This window comes from Polyodon spathula, chromosome 37, assembly GCF_017654505.1.
Source record: "Polyodon spathula isolate WHYD16114869_AA chromosome 37, ASM1765450v1, whole genome shotgun sequence".
In the NCBI taxonomy this organism is placed as follows: domain Eukaryota; kingdom Metazoa; phylum Chordata; class Actinopteri; order Acipenseriformes; family Polyodontidae; genus Polyodon; species Polyodon spathula.
This window is the reverse complement of record NC_054570.1, coordinates 1,644,510-1,659,231: the sequence shown is the minus strand read 5'-3', so window position 1 is coordinate 1,659,231 and position 14,722 is coordinate 1,644,510. Positions and strand designations below refer to the sequence as shown.

Below are 14,722 nucleotides of genomic sequence, written 5' to 3'. Positions count from 1 at the left end.
GCATCTTTACAACCAGAGGACTGCTGCTTCCATTTAGGAAAATTGCAATTAAAAAAAATAGAAATAAAAACAGAAGTTTCCTTCCAGTTTATATTTAAACAAACAAACAAAAAAATTTAAATTTTGACCCGTGGCTGTCCAACTACTAAAACCACTCCCCCCCCCCCCCCCCCCCAGAAAAAAAAAAAAAAAAAAAAAAAAATAAATAAATAAAAAAAAAAAAAAAAAAAAAAAAGATCTCTGGTTGTAAAGATTAAAAAAAAAAAATTCTCTTTATACATAAATTTTTCCATACCAACACCAACAAGAACGACAATATCATTATTACTAATACAACTATGATATCAACAAAGTACAAAAAAAATAAAAATAAAAAATGCTAATAGCGACTCGTTTGATTGCTTGCCTGCCACTTCGGTTCAGTTTCAGGTTCTCGAGTTTGCCTGCGGCGCCCCCTAGCTGCCAGATGCTTTAGAGGCGGAGAGAGAACTCAAGTCTGTGTGAGAGACAGACAGACAGACAGTGACAGATGGGTGGAGTGATGCACAGGGTGGTATGGTGGGAGGGGCGGTGAGAATGATGGAGGTTATTGTTGTTAGCAGGGCAGTCTTTCAACTCAGGAGGCGCTGTTGACTGGCCCCGTGCCGCTGCTTGACTGGGCTGGACTGCTGTCTGCGGCTAGACTGCCCTCGCCTGGGAAACAAAACAGAAAAACAACAATGAGGATCAGAGACACACAATGAGGAGTCTGGATCAGAGACACACAATCACACACAGCAGGGCTGTCAGGAAGCCTGCCCATTCACACTGCCTGAAGCACAACACACCAACACGGGCAATTCTGAAGTGTCTCGTAACCCCTGCATACAAGGAAAAAAAAACAAGAGATACAGAAAGAGACAGACAGACACAGATAGAGATAGATAGACAGATGAAAATAAGGTCACAATGTTTAACCCAGTGTTGCTCAGCAGTATTTGGGATTAGATCACAGAACACCCCCCCCCCCCCCCCCCCCCCCCCCAGACTGCCTCTTTTAAAGCAATCAGATTTAGAGGAGCACTTTTGAATAAAGCAGCTTCAAAGTCCTGAACAATGCAGTGAAGTTCACGTACCGTGGGAAGAAGGCGTGGCAGACTGTGAGCGAGCGTGGGGGGGAATGAGAACTGAGTTGAGCTGAGGCTGGATCGACATCTCTGAAGGGGAGACAAAAACACAGACAGACAGCTAAATACAAAACCAGAGCCACTGTAAACACACACTGTAGACACTACACACGCACACACAGACACTCACTGTACACAATAGATGAATGACGCAAGTCTTGCATTTCGAGCATGTCAGCGCTGAAGATGAAGAGGTGGGGCAGGCAGGCAGGGAGGGATGAGGGGAGGTAGGTAGCAAGTGGATAGGTGATAAGAGGGAGGGAGGGAAGGGGTGGATTTCGAGACTCACCGACCGCGCTGAAGTTGAAGAGGTGGGGCAACTCCCTCCCGTTGGACAGCCTGGCCCCCGGGTCCCGGAGCTCATCGAAGAAGGAGTGAGCACACGCCTCCAGGGGGGACAGGCGTGTGACCGGCGTGTACTCCAGCAGACGAGAGCAGAGCGCGATGGCTTCCGGGGGGGTGCGAGGCTTAAATACCTGAAGGGGAGGGGGGGGCAATACAACATTCAACTAGAACTGCCGAGCTCCAAACACTGGCTCTGCTCGTGCGCACAGCGGGTGTCGGAAATTCCTGTGTGTTATTTTACAATTCCTTTTAAAAAATCACCCCTCGATTTCTTCGAAACCTGGAGTTGATATTTTAGGAGACGTTTGATAATCGCAGCTGTAGTTCACCTGCTTTCATTTGAAGCCCCTTGAAACTGACTGAAAAAAAAAAAAAAAACAGCGACCGCAGCTGAATCTGGAAGGGAAAGGCAATCGCTTTTAAAATTGGAAAAATCAGGCGAGCAATACCCTTACCTTTGTCCAGGGGTGTGCTTTGATCTGCGGGAATTTAAACTCTGTGTAGTTGGGGTTCATTTCACGGATCTGTTCCCTGGTTGGGGTCCCCAAAACCTGAGGGGGGAGAGAGAGAGAGAGAGAGGTTAGAAAGACCTCTGATCGAGGCTGCTGGTCAACCAGTGCCCCTCCCCCTCCATAACACACCCTCGGGGGAAGAATCTGTTAATCAAAACCCACAGCAATGTCATTTCATCCACACTCACAGCGCTGTGTAGTTTACCATATACTTAACAACGAAAAAACTGACAAATGGGGAAAAAAACGTGACATTTCGAAATCTAAAACATGAAATAATACTGCCCTACTATTACAGCTTCCAGTAGACTTATTTGCGATATCGTTTTGTAGTTTCTTTGATTCACGTGACTTTGGCCGCAGCTCTACAGCTCAGGGATGAAAAGACGACTCCCATCGCGTGGCAGTTCGATTCCCTGTAGCAGCACAGAAAGATCCCAATGAAATCGCTTTACTTGAGCGTGTCCACAGCCCCCTTTGCATTACCTTTATGATCTCCACCAGCTGGTCCACGCCGCTGTCCCCCGGGAAGATGGGCTGTCCCAGCAGCAGCTCGGCCAGTACGCAGCCCGCTGACCAGATGTCGATGTTGGAGGTGTAGTCCGTGGCGCCGAAGATGAGCTCGGGAGCACGGTAATACCGGGAGCAGATGTAGGACACGTTGGGCTCGCCGCGCACCAGCTGCTTCGCGCTGAAAACAGTCAGACACAAGAACAGTAAGAAACACAACAGTGGAAAGATGAAACCTCTGGGAATCCGTTAACAGACGGACCGCCCCTCCTCCAGGCGGACAGCTAAAGGGCTTACTGTAGTCAGAGAGGGTGACACACACACACAACGTTCGCAGGGATGGAAATAAGCCACCTATTGCACAGCAGCGTGATCCAGACCAGGTTTTACTAGCAGCTTGATCAGCCCCCAGTGTGTCTAGCTAACAAGCTCAGGTGTGTCTTCTTATTAAACTCTCAGTGAAAACCCGGAACTGCAATGGGAGTCTTATTTCCATCGCTGTTCTATCTATCCTTTTCAGCAGCTCCCAAACTCCGTCCAGGGGACCCCCTGCGTGTCTGTCTGGCTTTCACTCCAGCTGAATTACTGAACTAAACCCTTCACTGAACTAATTAGCTTAATTAGGGCTTTTTTTTTTTTTTTTTTTTTTTTTTTTTTTAATTGTTCTGTGCTCCCACACAGTTGGAGACTTCAGCTTAACTATACTATGTTATAAATAACTTGAAATCTGCCAGGCGCTGAGAACAATTATAAAGGCCTAATTAAGCTCATTATTAGTTCAATTAAAGGTTTAGTTCAGTAAATGAGAGCTCAGTGAGACACAGGGGGTCTCTCCCAGGATCGGGGTTCAAAACCACTGCTCTGTTTAAAAAGGGATGAAAGAATACATTCCAGGTTTTGCCAAGCGCTTGACTAGCCCCAGTGTGTACAGGTAAGCTCAGGTGTGTCTGATTATTAAGAACTTGCAGCGCAATACAGGAATGGATCGCTCTGCTTACGCAGCGGGAATCTCGTTTCCACTGTGACAATTCGGATTTGACGTCCTGTCTTTGCTCCTCTCAGGAGGTGGCACCCCTAATTGTCATTGAGTTCCAGGTCTGCCAGTACTAGAGGGGGTGCAACGCGTTTGTCCCTAGCTGAAGACAGAGGGGGCGGTTAAGGGGCGGCCGCCTACCTGCCAAAGTCGCACAGTTTGAGGATGGCTGTCTCCGGGTCTACCAGCAGATTCTGTGGTTTGATGTCGCGGTGACAGACGCCCTGGGAATGGATGTAGGCTAGACTCCTGAACAGCTGGTACATATAAACCTGGAGAGAGAGAGAGGGGAGAGAAGGGATTTATCAGTATTCACGACTATGAAGAGGTGTGTGATAAACACAGCGAACACGGGCTGGGCTGGAGATGCAGTACTGAGGGTCCTGCTGATATGCAGGGCCTTTTAAAACTTGTTCTACTGTGAAAAAAAAAAACAAACAAAAAAAAAACCAAAACACAAGAAATTTGTCCCGCAAACTACTTTGGACCCGGTCCGGTCCTGGGCCCACCCCAGTCCAGCTTCGACGGTGGGTTAAGAGTCGAAGCAGAGGGGGTTTGTGTAGTGTGTGTACACACATACATATATATATATATACACACATATATATATATATATATATATATATATATATATATATATATATATATTATATATATATATATATATATATATATATATATATATATACATACATATATATATATATATATATATATATATATATATATATATATATATATACACTAGCGATATATATCTATATATATATATATATATATATATATATATATATATATATATATTTTATTTTTTTTTTTTTTTTTGCCCTGAACACTCACTTTCACATTATTATTATTATTATTATTATTTTGTTTGGCAGACAACAGATGTTACAAGACAGGGTACAATCTCGATGTTTAAATACAGTGCAGTGTACTTAAATACAATGCAGTGAACTCACCTTTACATAGATGACGGGGATGGTCTGTTTGGCTTTGCTGAAGTGGCGAGCCACTCTGTAAACCGTTTCAGGTACGAAGTCCAGTACCAGATTCAAGTACACCTCGTCTTTCTGTAGAGAGAATGGTAGCTGTGTTATTACCGATTGTTTGGCAGACGCTTTGTATCCAGCGACGTGTCACGTGTCACTGGCGTCCCTCGCCCCCTTACCTTTTCCCCACTGGAGTAGAAGAAATAGCGCAACCTGACAATGTTGCAGTGCTCCAGTTTTCTCATGATCTGCAGCTCGCGGTTCTGAAACAGAGAAAGGAAGTTGCTATTACCGTTATGAGTTTGAATCTGACAGTAGTCCAAAGTTGCATTACCAAGGTTAGAAACTCACACCAGCCCTGCTGCTGCTGCACCCAGTCCTGGGGTTCAGAGCTCCCCTCAATGAAGTCTAGTATTATTAATATTGCAATGATCAGGAGCCAGGAGTTTGAGCAGGGTTAGAAACTCACACTAGCCCTGCTGCTGCTGCACCCAGTCCTGGGGTTCAGAACTCCCCTGTTTCAGGTATGTTACTGAAATGAGCAGGTGTGCCAGGAGCAATCAGGCCACTGCTAAAACTGGTCTGAATGATCTGATCACACTTGAACAAGCCTGCGAGTCTGCAGGTTGAACAGGACTGTACGCACAGAACCTGGCTCTGAAAACCAGGACTGGAGCAGGACTAGAATGAGTTCCTGAAATGATCAGCTGGGTTAGGGGTCAAGAAAGCCTTTTTTTTTTTTTTTTTTTTAATTACAATTCCATTTTCAATGCCTTTTTAAAAATCAATTCCCAATTCCCTGGCTCTCTTTAAATCAACCCCCGACACATCATTGCTGATCAAAACGAAGCAGCACTGAGTTTAAAACACAGCTTCTCACAGCAGCAGCAGCACATCACTTCAGATCGAAGCCACTGTCTGCGAATCTAAAAGGGAAGCTGTGTGCCGATCCTGACGATCATAAACCCTTGCGGTCCTTTTAATGGCCGAGTGAGACCGACAGGAGCCGAGAGAAGTGTTTGTAAAGCTTGCTTTGATTAATTCAAATGCATTTAAAAGCTCAACAGCAGCACGCTGCCAATAACTGCAAGCATGCGCTCCATCATACTGCACCAAAAATAAACAAAAGGGGTGTGTATCTGAGGAACACACAGAGATAACACGGACACAAACAAACAGACAGACAGGACCTGGCGTGCCTGACCGGCGCTGAATAAACAGACCGCAAGGGGTTAACGTCTCCGACTCCTTCGAAGGAACTGGAATCAAATTTAAAAAGAGGAATTGACCTACTGTACACTGGACCCAGCTTGAACCCTTTCCCAGAGTGCAGCTATACTGGTCTATACTGGTTTTGTGAACTGCACCCACCTTGAACCTCTTGTCCTGCAGCACCTTCTTTATGGCGACCATCTCTCCGGACTCGACTAGCCGTGCCTGGTACACCACTCCGAATGAGCCGTTCCCGATCACCTTGATGTCCGTGTAGGACACTTCCTGTGGGCGGTCCGGGCCTTGGCCTGGCGTGGCCATCACTGTCGTGGCCTTCCCGCTGTCCCCTGGGAAACGAAGCCCACCCCGTCACAAAGAGACACCAGCATCGTCAACAGCACTCCCCTGCCTACAGATTCACTAACCAATACCCTGCCTACAATACCGCCACCTTTTCACAGTCCCCCAGGGAAACGAAGACCCTGGATACATACAGTTCTGTGAGAAAATGGACCCTAGCATCAACAGAAATACCCTGCCTAGAACTAATTAACCAAATGATCAGTTTAATTAAGAGTCTAGTTAAAGCAATTGAGAGTTCGGTTGGAACGGACACCAGCAGCCACAGGGGGTCCCCCAGGACCGGGGCTGAGAACTCCTGACCCGAAGAGCCACGACCTTGCATGCCAGCACAAAGGTAACTGGGTCACACCCTACAGAGAAACAAGAGATGCATCTCCCTTGTACCTTAAATGGTTACTCAGAGAAACCAGGAAAGGGTTTTATCTGCTATGCAATGGGAGTCTTATTTCCAGCCGGGTGGGGGGTGATTAGCCTGTCAGGACCACACCTCAAGCATTGGTGCTCCAGCACCAGCTCACTACCTACCAGGAGGTTCCAGGTTCAAATCCCAGCTCAGCCACCGACTCGCTGTGCGTGTGTAACCCTGAGCCAGCCACTGAACGAGATCCTGTCAGCAGTGATTCTGCAGCAGCCGACAAAGCACAGTTCACCTGCAAGTCGCTCTGGATAAAAGCGTTTGCTTGAAACGACTCATTCATTAAACTAATAATTAATTAATAATACCCCTCCCCTGAACAGCTTCCTACAGCCCCCACCTGAAAACTAGGAAATCTAATCGAGGGGACCAGCGGGTCTCCTTTGAAGAGGCTCCCACTGTGCACTGTTAACAGGGACGGGAATGACGACTCCTGCTGCACAGCAGGTCCATCCACTCCACGTTTTAAGACGAGCCTGATCAGAGTGTACAGTAAGGAACCAGCTTAGGTGTGGCTTAATAAACTCAGTGAAACTATTTCATCACAGCGGTACTTTGGAGCTTAGAATGAGACTGTGATACTAAAACAGGTAGAGGAAGTGTCAAAAATAAACTAAAAAAAAAAAACTGTACACAGAACGTATATCCTGGCGCATTTTAAAGTCCCACTCTGAGGTTCGTCCTGTTCGAAGATCAGCAGAGTTTTCAACCCAGGAAGCGGTGCATTTAGATGAAGATCACTTATCACTGATCTTTGAAGACGCAAGTCTTTAAGGCAAGGAGGCAAATGGACAGTCCAAAAAAAAAAATTCTCGGCAAGTTTAAATACACGGCAGTATTATGGTCCTTCCTTCACCATTACAACACACTCCATCGCAACCTGAAAAGACAGGATAACGTTTCGGACCGGGAGCAAACGCTTCTCCAGTAAGGCTTCCAGTCGAAACGTTTTGTCGACGATTTTTTTTTTTTTTTTTTCTTTTAAAAAAAGGCTTTTTACTATTTCTCTTTGCCGTTTCGGCTTTGTTTTCCTATAATTTACAGTTACAAAAATTTAGACTTGAGCCCTTAAAATGTGCACACTTAAATATCAAAATCCGTACACAAGTCTCACCACAGATACTACGTATGAACTTAACCAGTCAACGCAGACTGGGCAACACATTTCCAACTACAAAAAAAAACAAACATTCACCGTGTATTTTTAAAAATATAAATAACTTAGCATTACTGGTGAGGGTGACTCGTTGCGATGCAATGCGAGGCTCGGAGACTACAGTAAAATTACAATACTTAAGATCTGCATTACATTCTAAAACAAGTTTAATCATGTTTTGAAATTGAATAAACCTACCAATCACTGCGAAAGTCACTATTTCTGTGCGGAAATCACTTTTCATGTGCGGTTGCTATAATAGCCACAAAGAAAAACAGAAAGCCCATTACTAATATTGTTATTATTAATTAAATCAATTGTCACATTTACACGTTTTCAAACAATTATACAAATATTAGTGATAAGAAAAACAAAGTTACGATCACACACGATACATCTTCAGACACTCGAACTCGACGAGTGCTGCAGGGGGACCTGTCTTTAATTAAAGACCTTTTTTCGAAACACACACACAAACCGTCTGTAACAAACCTTTTTTTTTATTTTATTTTAACTGTTAGTTTGCAAAAAGAAGGACGCTGGATTCAGACCAGATCCTCGCTTTCTTCTTCTTCTTCGGGTCGCACTAGGAGAATCCGCGGCTCCCCATCCAACACCGACCGACCCCGCTTCCCTATCCTATCCCCGGCTTTTCCTTAAACTTCACCCCGGGCTTCCCCCGCACTCCCCACCCCCTTCCTTCCACCCGTGCCCTCCTCCCAGGTGCCCCAGGTGCCCCAGGTACCCCAGGTGCCCCGGGGCCTCGGTTCACCCCCCCCGCCCCCCGATTCCTGGCCAATCCTCGGCCTTTCCTAAACTCCCCCGTCCAGCACAGGCGCGGCCTTCTCGCTCTTTTTTGTTTTGTTTTGGACTCGCTGCGTTGCTTCCCCGCTTAAATCTCCGGCATAACCGTGATACTCACGGCCGAGCTTGAGGTTCCCAAAGCCGGAGCTGGTTGCCGCGGCCTGCGCAACCCCGGTTTTTCCTGCGCCGCTTCCCCCAGCGGCGACCGAAACGGCGGCGGCTCCGGGTCCTCCCGGCGGCTCAGCGAAGGAGCTGGTCCTGGGCCGCCCGCTGCCGCTCATGTCTGCGTGCGGGGCTCTCGGGGTGTGAGCGGGTCGGGGCGGGTCGCAGTTTGCGGATTCTCGCTTGTTCTTGTTACCGGAGAACCGGCATTAAGAAATCTCTCAATCTCTCTCTCTCTCTCTCTCTATGGTCTGTGCTGAGAGAGCCGCGCAGCGTCACTGAGATTGTGCGAAGTGCCTCTTGGGAAGTGGAGTCCACACCAGCTTGCGGTGCGGGCAAAACCATGCGGGTGAGAACTACAGCTCCCACAATCCTTTGCGAGGGAACTCGCCCTTCTTGTTGGATTTTGCAGCTGGAAAGAGAGCCTCAGCCCTTTCTCATGCAAAACAAGGACGGGACAAAGACTACAGCTCCCGGTCTCCCCGGGAAAGCGAGCGTGCGGGGAACAGCACAACGCTGCATTAACATCTGTATCACCCTCTAGGGAAATGTAGTTCAGTCGTGGTTTATTTTAAACACACAGTAGTAACGGTTTCATCTGAATTCGTTTTTTTTTTTGTTTTGTTTTTAATATCCCTTTAGCTCAATGACTCACACGCTGTGTTTTATGTATTTATGTATATGCCCTTTATCACAGTTGATGCATTATCCTTGCACTATTGCACTATTAATAATAATAAATATAATAATAATAATAATAATAATAATAATAATAATAATATAATTATATTAATAATTATATTAATAATAATTAATTTATTAAGATTTTTATTAAGAGTATGCACATTACACGGGAAAGATAGAAGCAGCGCTAGTGCGGCCCCCCCGGGGGGGGGGGTCGTGTCGCGTCAGTTTTTATCTGTTAAAGGCGTATCTCTGAAAAAAAAATAACATAACGACCCGCAATACGCGTCTCTATACACGTAACCGTGCACGCCCGCGCATGCGCATACATATAAATACATGCAACACCAGCCAAGCCTCTGGATAAGGGCGTGCAGGTGCACACACACGTGAAGAATTAATCATAATAATAATAATAATAATAATAATAGGTAACCATTCTTCATCGTACCTTTAAAACCATACGCTGTCTGGTATAATTATTTCAACCTTTAGAATTCCAAACGCCTTCTTATAGGATTTTGCCTCATCGACATACAAATGATTAAAAGATAGCCTGCAGGTAATCAGACTCATATATGTCCCCAACCAACTTTTCAAAGTTACAGAATTGTCACCATTGTAAAATGTAACCCTACATGTGTTATTGTTCAAGACGTTAGAAACGCTAGTCGTTAATTCAAGTAAATTAAATTCATTAATAATTCAGCATATATTTAGTTGCCATGGTGGCATCAGCCGGCACAGTCCCTCCAGCGAAGGCTTCGTTATTTATTTATTCATTCATTCATTCATTCATTCATTCGTGTATGTCTTTATATGTTCATTTTGAGGCAATTTATTCCCGCAATGGCGGCCGCGACCTCGTTGTCGCTCCCGGCTGACGTCACGCGCAAGTCCTCTATGCCTCGCACGGCGACCTGCTCTTGAGTGGCAGCCGGGTCTGCCAATGGCGTGTCTGGCGGGTCACATGCTTCTCCGGCGGGGCGGCGTGGATCCAGCAGGAGAGCGGTGAGTCGAGTTTACTTTCTCTCGGGGTTTGAGCGGGATTTGTTACCGGGGGGGGAGCGAAAACTGGGTGAAAACACGGGAAAAGCGGGGTTCACCGGCGAGGGGAAGGACTGCTAGAGCCCGGGAGCTCGCTGGGAGCCGCCGGGGCGCTGTGCTTGGGGCCCCCGGTTGTTGAGTATAAACGAGCTGCGAGCAGGGAGGAGCGCCCGGGCCTGGCCGCGCTGTCTTACACCTGAGCCGAAAACGAGAGAGCGCCGCCTCACGACCGCCTGGAGCCGGCAGGGAGGCAGGGAGAGAGAGCCCGGTCTCTCACACAGGCAGGGAGGCAGGGAGGGAGAGAGAGAGCCCGGTCTCTCACACAGGCAGGGAGGCAGGGAGAGAGAGCCCGGTCTCTCACACAGGCAGGGAGGCAGGGAGAGAGAGCCCGGTCTCTCACACAGGCAGGGAGGCAGGGAGAGAGAGCCCGGTCTCTCACACAGGCAGGGAGGCAGGGAGAGAGAGCCCGGTCTCTCACACAGGCAGGGAGGCAGGGAGAGAGAGCCCGGTCTCTCACACAGGCAGGGAGGCAGGGGAGAGAGAGCCCGGTCTCTCACACAGGCAGGGAGGCAGGGAGAGAGAGCCCGGTCTCTCACACAGGCAGGGAGGCAAGGGAGAGAGAGCCCGGTCTCTCACACAGGCAGGGAGGCAGGGAGAGAGAGCCCGGTCTCTCACACAGGCAGGGAGGCAGGGAGAGAGAGCCCGGTCTCTCACACAGGCAGGGAGGCAGGGAGAGAGAGCCCGGTCTCTCACACAGGCAGGGAGGCAGGGAGAGAGAGCCCGGTCTCTCACACAGGCAGGGAGGCAGGGAGAGAGAGCCCGGTCTCTCACACAGGCAGGGAGGCAGGGAGAGAGAGCCCGGTCTCTCACACAGGCAGGGAGGCAGGGAGAGAGAGCCCGGTCTCTCACACAGGCAGGGAGGCAGGGAGAGAGAGCCCGGTCTCTCACACAGGCAGGGAGGCAGGGAGAGAGAGCCCGGTCTCTCACACAGGCAGGGAGGCAGGGAGAGAGAGCCCGGTCTCTCACACAGGCAGGGAGGCAGGGAGAGAGAGCCCGGTCTCTCACACAGGCAGGGAGGCAGGGAGAGAGAGCCCGGTCTCTCACACAGGCAGGGAGGCAGGGAGAGAGAGCCCGGTCTCTCACACAGGCAGGGAGGCAGGGAGAGAGAGCCCGGTCTCTCACACAGGCAGGGAGGCAGGGAGAGAGAGCCCGGTCTCTCACACAGGCAGGGAGGCAGGGAGAGAGAGCCCGGTCTCTCACACAGGCAGGGAGGCAGGGAGAGAGAGCCCGGTTTCTCACACAGGCAGGGAGGCAGGGAGAGAGAGCCCGGTCTCTCACACAGGCAGGCAGGGAGAGGTGAAGGTAGCAGAAAACGAGAGAGCGCCGCCAGTCGGCCGCCCAGTCTAGGAGTTCTATCCGTAAGCACCGTGCACCGGTACGGCTCCCCTCAGTATGAGTGTTACCTTGTTAAGTTTCTAAGCCGTGAATCTGCTTCATAACGCGGGTATTTGTTTTTCAAAGTTATGGCCTCGCGAACTCCATCGAGTTCCAAACAAAACGTTAAAAAATAAAAATCCCCCCCCCCCCCCCCCACACACACGCACGCACGCACGCACACACACACACACACACACACGCACGCACACACACTGACACACACACACACACGCACATGGCGGTTACATTCTTATTCATTTAGGCAACTGTCTTGCATTCAGCAGTATTCAGAATAATCCCTCTCTCTAGATCTATATAACAAACACGACAATACCGGGACATCATCCATGCCAGGTCGCGATGGATTACTGCCAGGTGGATATAATAGAGCACGCTTGTTTAAAAATGATGATAATAATGATAATTTAAAAAAATGATCTCCATATTGCTATGTTAGTGCTGAAACCAGACGCCTTGTAATTAAACGCGAAACCGCCTGTTTTTGTGAATAGGATACAGGATAATCGCCAGCCTAGTGCAGGGTTTCGCTCACAGTCAGCACACGGTTTAAAATGTATGCGAAAGCATTTAAATTTGCAAATGTCACTACAGCAGCAGAATACACTAGGGGAGCCAATTGCATCCTCTCTCTCTCTCTCTCTCTCCCTCTCTTACAATATTTGCTTGGTAGGATAACCAAGCACAAAAGCACAATCTAATCTGAATAACTAGGCTGGAATTCTTATCTGTATAGTTCTGGAGATGGCATTTAGTTGAGTAAGTTTACACACTCGTCAGTCGCTGTGTGTATAACTGTACTGTGTTAAATTTCCTATCTGTATTTTATAATGCATAATGTTTTTTTCACAGTTAAGTCAGGGAGATTTCTCAAACTTCAGAGTTCACACAAACCGTTTAAAAAAAAAAACAAAAACCAAAAAAAAACAAAACAAAAACCTCTTAGTTAATTTATAAACATTGTTGACGGAAGGGTGACCTCGTTTTTTCAGCTGTTATTTTATTATTTTTTTCTTGTCTTCCACTAATTTTCTTTTTTGTTTTTGTTAATTGCAGGTCTCTCTCTTTTTTTTTTTTTTTTGCGCAATGAGATGTTTTTTTCAAACAAGAAAAAAGTCGCTATTCCCCCTCCCCTCCACCACCCCCCACAGAGGACAAGAAGAGTTGGAATGAATCTGAAGCCGTGACCAGCGTCGTGTCTTCAGAAGATACACGACAGCCTTGAGATTGTGTTTGAGAAGGAGACGGGCGGACAGCGGGGCTTCGTTCTCAAGACCTGTCAAAGCTGACCCCAGCCCTGGACAGACAGACTGACTGGCAGGCCTCTTCAAGACAGCTCTTGCAGACGGGAACGTTGTTTATTTATTCCAGCTCTAGGTTCGTGAAAGACAGCCCGGTCAGACAGAGGTCTCGATCCTCCGCCGCTGTGATCCCTTCGCCTTTCACAGCTCCCGAGACAGGCGTGCCTAAGTGACCAGCGCTGCTGCAGTCCCCTGAACCCAAACACGCCAGGGCGGGCGGGCCGAGATGATGTCGGAGTTCGTGGTGGAGTGTCCCCAGTCCCCCTCCCCTTCCTCGTCCCCCTCCTCCGCCTCCTCCATGTACGTGCAGCACCAGTACATGTGCAGTGAGTGCAGGCAGCTGTTCAACGCGCTGGAAGACGTGCTGGTTCACCAGCAGAGTCACTTCGCCGCTGCGGGGGCCCTGTACGAGGGGGAGGGAGGGGAGCTGGTGGCACTGGAAGGGGAGGGGTTTCCCGTCGAGGGGGGCGAGGAAAGGGAAGAGCAGATCCACATCGCGGGCCTGGCCGGGCTCCACGATAACCACTACCAGTGCCTGGACTGTGGGCAGCTGCTGGTGTCCCCCGAGGAGCTGCTGCAGCATCAGGAGCTGCACACGAGAGGCGTGGCAGAGCAGCAGGGTGAGGAGGCAGTGTGCAGCTCGGCAGTCGCCGCCCTGTAGCGCGAGTGACGTTTTGAAATCCTAACCTGAAGTTTGTCCCGTGTGTTCCAGGTCCCGCTGGGGAGTTCCTGGTGGAGGGAGCTGAGGAGCCCGGGGGGGCTGTCCTCGCAGCCGCGCCCCCCAGTACCCATCAGATTCATTACCAGTGTCTGGAGTGCCAGGCCCTGTTTGACTCTCCGGAGGTGTGGCTGGCTCACAGACAGACTCACAGCAAGTCTCAGCCCCAGGGCAGCAGAGACACTGCCCCCCTGCCCCAGACCTCCAGCCTTGCAGGACCGGTCAGTGCTGATCCCTTCCATATCATTTGATATATACACACACGTATATACATATATACACACACACTGATATACAGATCACTTAGGCAGGTACATTATGTTTTGTATTTCTAATCTAATGTGTTTATTTTTTTCATTTTTTTTTTTCATGTAAAGTGCTCTGAGATGCCTTTATGGATGTGAAGCGTGGTCTATAAATAAAGATACAGTCTTCAACAAAATCCCTTTTTTTAGTTCGAGAAAAAATTAAGTCAAAATGTTTCTCTCTCTCTCTGTCTCTGTCTCCTCCAGCAGACCCAGCATGCAGAGGTTCTGGTTCAGACAGACGGTACTGGAGGCGCGTTTCTGAATCTGCAGAACCTGGTTCTGAGTGAGCACCGCTATGAGAGGGAGGGGGAGATTCTTACCCTGGCTCAGGTCAGTCTGTCTGTCTGTGTGTGTGTGTGTGTGTGTGTGTGCGTGCCTCTCTGTCTGTCTGTGTCTCAACAGCCATGTGCAAAACTCAAGAAAGCTCAAGAGACCCCCAGTGACATCGCAGAGGCGATTCATAGGAGTTTTGTGGAGTCAAAAGATGTTTTCTTTCTCTTTTTTAAAAATAAATAAAAATAAATAACTGTTTTAAAGGC

At 48.4% G+C, this 14,722-nt stretch overlaps 1 protein-coding gene and 1 pseudogene across 1 annotated transcript; one reads left to right on the top strand and one right to left on the bottom strand.

Annotated features, from left to right (window-relative positions):
- Positions 1-225: 225 nt before the first annotated feature.
- LOC121304249 (glycogen synthase kinase-3 beta-like) lies at positions 226-8,877 on the bottom strand. The gene is made up of 10 exons (XM_041235274.1): positions 8,627-8,877; positions 5,930-6,117; positions 4,738-4,821; positions 4,529-4,639; positions 3,708-3,838; positions 2,510-2,714; positions 1,967-2,062; positions 1,456-1,642; positions 1,116-1,196; positions 226-693 (listed from the first exon to the last, which is right to left on the bottom strand). Exons 1-10 carry the CDS (start codon positions 8,787-8,789, stop codon positions 617-619), a joined length of 1,323 nt encoding a protein of 440 aa, XP_041091208.1. The 5' UTR covers positions 8,790-8,877; the 3' UTR covers positions 226-616.
- Positions 8,878-12,037: 3,160 nt separating this feature from the next.
- Positions 12,038-14,722, top strand: part of LOC121304198 — a 387,591-nt pseudogene continuing 384,906 nt past the window's right edge.

Bases quoted from the DNA above. Each gene is read 5' to 3' on its own strand.
- LOC121304249 (XM_041235274.1), bottom strand. From the start codon at position 8,789: ATGAGCGGCAGCGGGCGGCCCAGGACCAGCTCCTTCGCTGAGCCGCCG. The intron at 1,643-1,966 runs GTAAGGGTATTG...CCTCCCCTTCAG, and splicing joins AAGCACACCCCTGGACAAAG to GTATTTAAGCCTCGCACCCC. The intron at 694-1,115 runs GTACGTGAACTT...TTTGTTTCCCAG, and splicing joins TGCCACGCCTTCTTCCCACG to GCGAGGGCAGTCTAGCCGCA.